This window comes from Fistularia commersonii, chromosome 12, assembly GCF_037954325.1.
Source record: "Fistularia commersonii isolate RoL2024-O1a breed Wild chromosome 12, RoL_Fcom_v1.0, whole genome shotgun sequence".
Taxonomy (NCBI): domain Eukaryota; kingdom Metazoa; phylum Chordata; class Actinopteri; order Syngnathiformes; family Fistulariidae; genus Fistularia; species Fistularia commersonii.
The window spans coordinates 7,220,448-7,230,281 of NC_141295.1; the positions used below are offsets into that span (position 1 = coordinate 7,220,448).

The 9,834-nt window shown below is 37.6% G+C and overlaps 1 protein-coding gene across 2 annotated transcripts; it reads left to right on the plus strand.

Annotated features, from left to right (window-relative positions):
* bdh2 (3-hydroxybutyrate dehydrogenase, type 2) lies at nt 1-9,737 on the plus strand. Of its 2 annotated transcripts, none has more exons than XM_086156784.1 (10): nt 1-74; nt 679-766; nt 1,536-1,614; nt 3,906-4,002; nt 4,641-4,749; nt 5,071-5,131; nt 5,291-5,404; nt 5,700-5,758; nt 6,895-6,987; nt 9,591-9,737. In XM_086156784.1, the coding sequence occupies exons 2-10, from the start codon at nt 695-697 to the stop codon at nt 9,642-9,644; spliced, it is 738 nt and encodes a 245-aa protein (XP_086012910.1). In that variant the 5' UTR covers nt 1-74; nt 679-694; the 3' UTR covers nt 9,645-9,737. The 2 variants fall into 2 exon arrangements, with proteins under 2 accessions (XP_086012910.1, XP_086012911.1); XM_086156785.1 differs by having other exon boundaries at nt 2-74; nt 676-766.
* The last annotated feature ends 97 nt before the right edge of the window (nt 9,738-9,834 follow it).

The window sequence follows — 9,834 nt, forward strand, 5'->3', positions numbered from 1 at the left end:
GGTCAAACTGCGGTTACAGACGAAGCCGCATTCGGGACGTTTTGCGTAGTATTTTGAGGTACCTCCCTAAGAAGGCAAGTTTCCAGTCTATGCTTTCGCGAGTGGCTCTTGACTCAGTATACAAACATATTTGCAAATTACACTACGCAAAACGGTTTTAAGGACAGGGTTGTAGACCTTCGAGAAAAGCTTTTGAAAGGAAAAAACAAACGAAAAACACGTGTTTACGATTATATTTATGATACGCAAAGGCGTATTTTGAATTGTTGGTGTAACATTAATTTGGTTTTGTAAATATGTATAGGTGATGAATCGTAACCTGTATCCATAGTGAAAGAAAGTGATGAGGTTCAAGTCACATTAGCTTCAACAAAACCAGAAACAGGAAACCTGGCACCAGCATGGGGGGAATAGTTTTCATAATGGAAAAGAATCTAGTTGAAACTTTCCACAAGTCTTCAAAATCTTTGCAAAATCATTAGATGTAATTTCCACAGTCTTTAGGCTGAGACTTAAAAACTCTAAAAGCTAGTCTTTAGATGTGAGCTGGTGTGAGATTAAAGTTTTACACAAGTCTTTTCAAAATCTGTTCAAAGTCTAAAAGCTGTAAACCCTGCAGAGGTCAACCTGTTGTTATTGTTCACTGCCTTCTTTTGTCTGTGTATTTTGTTACAGCAGGAGACAGCAGTGCACTATGGGCCGTCTAGATGGAAAAGTGATTGTGTTGTCAGCTGCTGCCCAGGGGATTGGACGTGCTGCAGCTATAGTAAATGGCATTCTCACAGACTTCCTACCAAATTACAGAGGAGATCGTTATTTTCAATGGCTTGTTTCATGCCAATCAGTCCTGTGTATATTCTTATTTTCATTATGCATAAGAACACATTTTTCTAACTGTGTACAGCTAATTCTGACTAAAAGTGATCGCTATTTTGTCACATCAACAAGTAAGCTCTTTTTAATAAACAATTCTAGAGCTGCCGTGGGAAGGTTTTTTGTCCCAATTATTAATTGCAACTTACTGTCCTGCTCCTCAATCTCCAGTTTGGCAGCTTGCATGGATTCATAATGTAGGAGTTGTAAAATATGTCACACATGCATGTGCTTCAAGAGAATTCAAACACCTCTTTGTAAGCTCTAGTCACTAGAGCTTAGAAAATATAGCACTAGAGTTTAGTGCTATATTTTCCAATATTAGTGAAAAATGTGAAAATCTTTTTTGTCACTCTGGTTCATCAGAAGACTGGCCCATCAGCATCTATTTAATTCTTTTCGAGTAATATCTACAAGTGGGAAAATGCATTTTGAATCACAAGGACTTGATGATAACTGAAGTTATAAGCACTGCTTTGTTCCAATCACATGGAATCAAATGAACATTTATATTTGTTTGCTCTCAATTTAGTCATTTTGTTGTTTTATCAAGTCATAGAATTATACAAACATTTTTCTCATTCAGCAGAGAAAGTAATTCATACAAATGTATGCAGACATTATGCTAATTCTTGTAACTTATTCATGTATTTGATCTTTAGGCATTCGCAAAGGAGGGAGCTCAAGTAACTGCGACAGACATTAATGGGGAAAAGCTCAAGGAGCTGGATTGCATTGATGGTAAAATCACTTCTGTAGATCTGAGGCTGCCATCTGCTGGCTAACCATTTAAATGTATCTGTTTTGATTAATAAGTGACCATTAGTTACTTTTAAAACACTCTTGAAGATGACTACTGCAAAAAATGAACATTTGTGCCTTTTGCTGTTGTATTGACTTGATTGGGCACAATATGTTAAATGTAAGAAGGGTTCTTTTCTGAATATGATTAAATAAGTAAAAATGAAAAAAAAAACTAAACTAAATTAAAAAAACTTTTCAAAACCAATTCTTTGAAAGACTATGTGATGCAACCTGTGAGCTAATTATATGATCTCTCAACGGGTGCCCATTAATAATCACCAAAGCGAAAAAAGTAACACTGAATCTATGTAATTTTGCGAAGAGAAAGAAATTACATAGCAAAAGAGTACAATCTATTTCTACATGCACACACACAAGAATGGCCATGCATATGCACACTACATCCCACTAAAGCCAGAAAACTGGTGTACTTAAAACTGAAATCCCTAATTTTTCATTTTTGTTTTTCTGCTACAATATTCCAGCAAACTCAAATTGCCAACACATGTAATATCTTTGAAAAAAAAAAAAAAAATAGATATCCTGTAAAATGATGCCCTGACAGTATTCCCATGGCGCTATCAATGTATTGTATTTGAAACAAATGTGATGTTGGTACATTTTTTCCAGTTAGACATCTGACTTGAATGGGTGTTCCTGTTGAGGCATGTGTACTGCAATCAGCGAGGACTGGTGTGTTGATTGCAACAACATAGTTGAGGAAATGTAAAGCAAAGCAAAAATATAAGGAGAAGAATGAGGCATTCTTGTCCAAATGTGAGGAGTAATGTTTTTTGTATATCAAAAGTGACTGGATATGCTACAATTCATTGTCAAGCATTAAAGCTTAATACCTAGAATGACAAATCACAACTGATTTCGGCAAATCTGTTTTTTCCACACAAAAACCAGTTAAATCAAAACATTGCTCTGATCTCACACTTCACTGGACATGTTGGTGCTGTTAATAGAGGTGATGAAGAAGTGATGGGCAGATTTGGTATCTAGGATAGGAACGCAGAGGGACAGATGGTGGTAGACTTAGCAGAAAGGATGTGTGTACATATGTGTGATGCTTCTTATGGAGCCACTCCTCCATAAGAAGTGTGTTCCGGGTTGTTGTCATACTAGAAGACCCAGCCACAACCCATCTTCAATGCTCTGACTGAGGGAAGGAGGTTTTTGCCCAAAATCTCACAATACATGGCCCCGTTCATCCTCTCCTCAATACAGTTCAGTCATCCTGGCCCCTGTGCTGAAAAACACCCCCAGAGCATGATGCTTCCACACTCATGCTTCACTGTAGGTATGGTATTATTGGGATGATACTTATCCTTCTTCTTCCTCCTCCAAACACAGCTAATTGAGCCAAAAAGTTGTGTTTTGGTCTCGTCTGACCACAAAACTTTCTCCCATGACTCCTCTGGATCATCCAGATGGTCCCTGGCAAACTTCAGATGGGCTGTGACTTGGGCATGACTTTATACCATTACATCTCGGTGCATTACTGATAGTAGCTTTGGTCCCAGCTGTCTTTAGGTCATTGACCAGCTCTTCCCGCACAATTCTGGGCTGATTCTTCCCCTTTCTTAGCAGTATTGATATCTCATGAGGAGAGATCTTCTGTGGGGCCCCAGTCCAAGGGACACTGACAGTCATCATTAGCTTCTTCCGTTTTCTGACAATGACTCCAACAGTTGTTCCTTTTTTCACGAAGCTGCTTGGCAATTGCTCTGTAGCCCTTTCCATCTTTGTGAAGGTCAACAATTTTTTTCTCTTGTGTCTTTGAACAGCTCTTTGGTTTTATTCATGTTTGCTGCTACACTTTTGACAGATTGTTGGATGCACAGGTGTCTTTACGAAAGCAAATTACCTCAAATAGGTGCTACTCAATTAGAATGATGAGCAGACTCTTTAAAAGCAGAGGAACAGGTCTTTGAAGGTGAGACACGGCTGAAAAACAAGGGATCAAATACTTCTTTGACCTTGTAGTTTACAAATAAATCGTTAAAAAAATAATCATACAATGTGATTGCTGATATTTTTTTTATTCTGTCTTTCACAGTGGAAATGCACCAGTGATGAATATTTTAGACCCCTCCATGATTTGGAACAAGTGGGAGAGCTTGTAAAATCACAGGGGGATCAAATACTTATTACTGTACTGTATGTATATGTTTGTGTGTGTATACATTTTATACACACATTTTTGTTTGGTTAATCAACAGGGATCAAGACCAAAGTTGTGGATGTGACTAAAAAGGACCAAGTGGAGGCCTTGGCCGATGAACTAGATCATGTAGATGTCCTGTTCAATGTTGCAGGGTACTGTCATCTTTTACTATTACATGGCAGTTATTTAATGTGATTACAATGAGTAATGTTCTTCATTCTAACTTATATATTTTTTCTAAATGTACATAAACTTATCGACAGTAGAAATTTACAATAAACATTGCTAAGTGCATACTACCTGCATTTTATAAAGTAGTAATGATTCAGGACATAGCATAAAATCATAGTTCTAATTCAGAACAATACAAAATGCTGTTATTACACCAAGCAGTCTAGTCAGGACATGAAGCTAGCTGGTGGGAGAGAAGAGAATGCACAGAATAGGGTAAAATGGCATAAGTTGGTTTGCTCTGGTGATCCATGAAGGGAGCAGGCAATAGAAGAAGAAGCGCCCTAGTTAGTCTCCTTATCGACATCTACAACTTCCTCATACCTTGAGGTTCAACCTCCAGTTGACCTTAACCTTCTTACTTGAGGTCTCTAAATTGTCGCAGTTAAAGCTAAGTTAAGATATGATGAACAGAGTAACTTTTTGGCTGGTTTTGGTTGCTGCTTGTACATTCTAGCAAAGAAATAGTGGTTTGATCTTTTATTAAATGCTGTTCCAATTTAAATACTGTCAAACAGTATTTTTTTTTTTTTGAGAATGTGGTTCCATCTTCTTACAGGTTTGTGCACCATGGATCGATTCTTGACTGTGAAGAGGTTGACTGGGACTTTACAATGAATGTGAACGTCAGAAGCATGTACCTCATGTGCAAAGTTTTCTTGCCAAAGGTGTGACCAATGCCCACTGAAATGATTGACTACAACATTTCAACCTATTAAGTGAGCAAAATTGGAGCTTTAAATTCTGTAAAACATGCTTTTAGCATTTCCTCATCCTTTGTATCATGAGATAGTCTGTATTACTCTGAACAGGACAACAACTGTTCAATCACTAATCCAGCTTTAGTTAGCAGACTAGGCAAACTGTCAACTCCGATTACAGGAATGTGTTTTCTTGCATGAATGTCAAAAGTCTTAAATTGTAACATGCTTTTAAATATTTTTAAAACCACTTTCATTCAGTTTTCAAAAATTTATTGTCATTTTTAGATGTTGGCAAGAAAGTCGGGCAATATCATTAACATGGCATCTGTTGCATCAAGCATAAAAGGTGATGGATCCTAAACAACTTTTTTCCCTTCACTAATATGCTCTCTTTGCAAGAGCTATTACATTACTGAAGTATGACCATGTTCCCTGAGATAACAAATTTCAGATAGTGGCTTTGACATTGCTTTTTTTCTGTGTGACATGTGTTTACTTGACACAGGTGTTGTGAACCGATGTGTCTACAGCACCTCGAAGGCTGCAGTAATAGGGCTTACCAAATCCATAGCTGCTGATTTTATTGAGCAAGGCATTCGCTGTAACTGTGTTTGTCCTGGTGAGTCAAGATCAACCCGCTGAACGAAACATACCCCACTGCATCCTATAAATCTTCTTCAGTAATTGTTCAATGTTTACAATGTTACATAAAAACAAATTCAAGGCTTAAATTAGATTTTGAGCAACAGGGTGACTTGTTCTTGAAGACATTCTTTATTCAATTTGTTTGCTCAGCCTGTCATGGTCTGCTGTCATTTGAATTAATACCTAGTGAGTACAACAATTATACTTTGTAGTGTGTGACATTGAGAATTTCAGGAGAAATAAAGACCTGCACTTTTATAATTCCTCAGGTACTGTTGATACTCCATCATTGAGAGGAAGGATCCAAGCCCAGTCTGACCCAAAACAGGTATTGTAGATACAGTATATTTACTCTCAGTAGTCTATGCCTCAGTAATTTATTAACATGGTGCTTTTAAAAGAAAATCCTGCTTGTTGGTGGTTTTGTGCTTGATCTATAATCCTTGTCAAATCTTGCAGTGGCAACTGAACTTTCATTTTTTTTTTCCTGAAGATTATTCACCTCTCATCCAAGAAGCTTCTTCAGTTCTAAAGGGCTGTGGGGAAGTTTTGGTATAACTGATGTACTTGGAGGTTGATCTTAGTTGAGATGGCTTATTTGGTAATGAGTAAGTTGTTTTGCAGAAACTAGGTTGAATGGTGTAATTTATGTGGGTTTGTTAGGGGGAACAAAGGTAAGCATCCTGTGGACTCACCAGAGTTAGAATTTGAATAGGTAATTGCACAGCTAAAGTTTGGATTGTGTAAAAGAAAAGAAACCTGTCAGTTAACCCCGGTTCAGGTGGTAGTCACCAGGTAGCCCGGTTTCCGTTGTGGATCTTTCTGGGTGAATTGTTGTCAAAATCATCTTCTCATGGCAACTGGACTTGATTTTCTTCCCTCAACGACAAATTGACAAAGCCTCTGGCATGAAAGGCAAAAACTATCTTAGTGGGGAAAAAAGCAATGCTATTTCTATTTCAATGCTCAGATTTTATTTTTCAGTGACATGATGCTTGTGTTTTCACCTTGCAATGAAATGTTAAGTCTGTTCAATCTGTCAAATATGATAGAAAAGCTCGCTAGCCTTGTTTGCCAGTCTGGTGATCAGTGAGCTGGGACCCGTGCTCAAATAGAAATAAGCACACCTCAACCCACAGTTCACACTGGCAACTGAGGACAATCTGTCATAATCACCCCAGGAAGCTTCTGAAAATCATCTTGAGACCCCTGCATTTTGGGATTGCCAATTTTGGAATCACTTGCCTTGGGTATTTTGGGGTTTGAAGTGTACTGGTATATGGTGTTCTTCTGTGTAAAACATGAGGATAGGAACAAATGCATGGAGATACTTATACCCTATGTTGTTGTTTTGGAAAAACTCGGAATGGTGCATTTGCCACAATTAGATTTGAAAAGGATTAACTATTACCTTGTTGACTGAAGACCTCCATAGACATCTTCATCTGTACCTCCTTTATTCAGGCATTTCAGGATTTCATGGCAAGGCAGAAAATTGGCAGGATCTGTACAGCTGAAGAGGTGGCATACCTATGTGTGTACTTGGCTTCAGACGAGGTGACTCTTTACAGTTCTAATGTCTTGCATGATCAGAGTGTTTCAATGCTAATTTTAAGAATACATTGTGTACTGTGCAATTGTAGTATGAAATATAATTTATATATTCATTGAATGGAGTCCATACTAGAAATGTACAGGACAAAAGCAGATATTGGAGTACACCCAAAAATGTTTTGCCCTTCTCATTGCCAACATTTGAATGTAAGTTGAGTGGTCAACACAAAACTGTCGTTGCATAAACATTAAAATGATGATAATTTTCCAATCTTAAAACTATGACAGTGACTAAGAGAAAGATTGGGATATCTTATATTTAATTAATATCAAATACGGTTTCATCACAGACATGATTACAATATAATCAGTCTTTAATTCTGAAAGCTGGCATCCAAAGACAGATTATGATTACAATTTGGCCCAGGCCCAGGAATAATTGGACAGTGACACAATCTTCATGATTTGGGCTTTCCATGCCTCCACATTGGATTTGAAACAACACTGCAATGGAACTGAAGTGCAGACTTTAAGGTTTAATTCAAGGGGTTGAACAAAAATATATGATTTAATATGTAGGAATTGTAGCTATTTTTGTACAAACACTCATTTCAGGGGCTCAAAAGTAATTGGACAAATTAACATAACTGTAAGTAGAATGTTACTTTTCAATATTTTGTTGAAAATCCTTTGCAGGCAGTGACTGCCTGAAGTCTGGAACCTATGGATATCACCCAACGCTGGGTTTCCTCCTTTGTGATGCTTTGCCAGGCCTTTACTACAGCTGTCTTCAGTAGTTGCTTATTTGTGGGTCTTTCTGCCGTAAGTTTTTCTTGAGCAAGTGAAATGCATGCTCGATTGGTTTGAGATCTGGTGATTGTCCCAGCCATTGCGGAATATTCCACGTCTTTGCTTTAAAAAACTCCTGGGTTGCAGTAAGTTCTGGATCGTTGTGCATCCGTACTATGAAGTGACATCCAATCAACGTTGCTGCATTTTGCTGAATCTGAATAGAAAGTCTATCCCTATACACTTCAGAATTCATCCAGCTGCTTCTGTCTTTTGTCACATCATCAATAAACACAATTGACCCAGTGCCATTGGAAGCCATGTATGTACATCCCATGACACTGCCTCCACCATGTTTTACAGAAGATCTGGTGTGCTTTAGATCATGAGCTGTTCCAATTCTTCTCCAAACTTTCTTCTTCCATCATTCTGGTACAGGTTGATCTTAGTCTCATCTGTCCAAAGAATGCTGTTCCAGAACTGGGTTTGCGTCTTCAGGTGCTTTTTGGCAAAGTCAACTCTGGCCTTTCTATTTCTGAGACTGATTAATGGTTTGCACCTTTCGGTGACTCCTGTGAATCCTTTATATTTACTCTCATGAAGTCTTCTGTTTATGGTAGACTAAGATACTGATACACCTACTTCCTGGAGAGTGCTCTTCACTTGAGTGGATGTTGTGAACGGGTTTTTCTTTACCATGAAAAGGATTCTTCAATCATCAACCACTGCTGTCTTCCATGGACATCTAAGTGCACATCCGTGCACTGGTGAGCTTGAGTCCCCGAGCTCACCAGTGCTCTTTTTTTCTCAGAATGGACCAAACTGTTGATTTAGCCACTCCTAACATTTCTTCTATCTCTCTGATGGATTTCTTCTTTTTTTTCAGCCTCAGGATGGTCTGTTTCACCTCAATTGACAGCTTCTTTGACCGCATGTTGTGTTTTCACAGCAACAGCTTGCAAATGCAAACACCACATCCGCAATCAACTCCAGACCTTTTAACTGCTTAATTGAAGATGGGTTACTGAGAGAAGAGCCCATTTAGCCTTGTTATTTTTTCCAATTACTTTGGGTCCATTGAAAAAGAGGCGGCTACGTATAAAAGACCTGTAATTCCTAAACCCTTGCTCCAATTTGGTTACAATGTGAATACTCTCAAATTGCAGCTGAGAGTCTGCACTTTAAGTCAATATTGATTATATAATTGTATCCTTAATATGTTTTCGTAAACAGCAAAAATAACAAATATGTGTCACTGTCCAAATATTTCTGGACCTAACTGTAAATATTCATTTTGTCATGGTATTTCTATATTCTGAATGCCATTGTTATTTATAAAATAAACAAAGAAACAAAAAAACAACCTCATGAGTTGACAAAAGCTTTCTTGCAATTTGCTGATTATCAGCACACTTCTTACCTGTGTAGGCCATGATTATTGTATAAATGTATTTCAGTGAAACTACTTAAGCAGTTGATCATGCCTGAGGGAGCACCGATGATATATTTAACTGACTTGAAGATTTTAGTATGTGAGTGTTTAAGATCAAATGGATTGATACATAATATCTATTTTCAAGAAAAAATTAAATAGATGAGAGCCATGATGGAAACTGTAGACAGTTCTGGGACTCACCATCTGCTGGTCATTACTACATTTTTACAACAATGTCAGAGATTGCTCACTGAAACACACATTGTTTGCTTCCTCCCTTGTTTTTCTCTTCTTAAAATATGAGGTCCAATTTATGTTTGTTATTGGTGAAAAGGTGAAAATATTTATTAATGACCTTATGTATGTTTTGGTTCCTCCACAGTCAGCCTATGTGACTGGAACTGAGCAAATTATTGATGGAGGATGGAGGCTCTGAAGTGCTGCCGGACATAAGAGATGCAACTCCATTTTTGGATTGAATTGCCGAAGTTACAAATAAAAAAAAAAATGTCATGGACAGTGTGATGAGATTTTTTAAATGGAATTTCCCAATTTGTAAAATCCAATGAAATTGATACATAAACTTTCAAAATGAACAAACTTTGAACACATTTAAATATAAATGT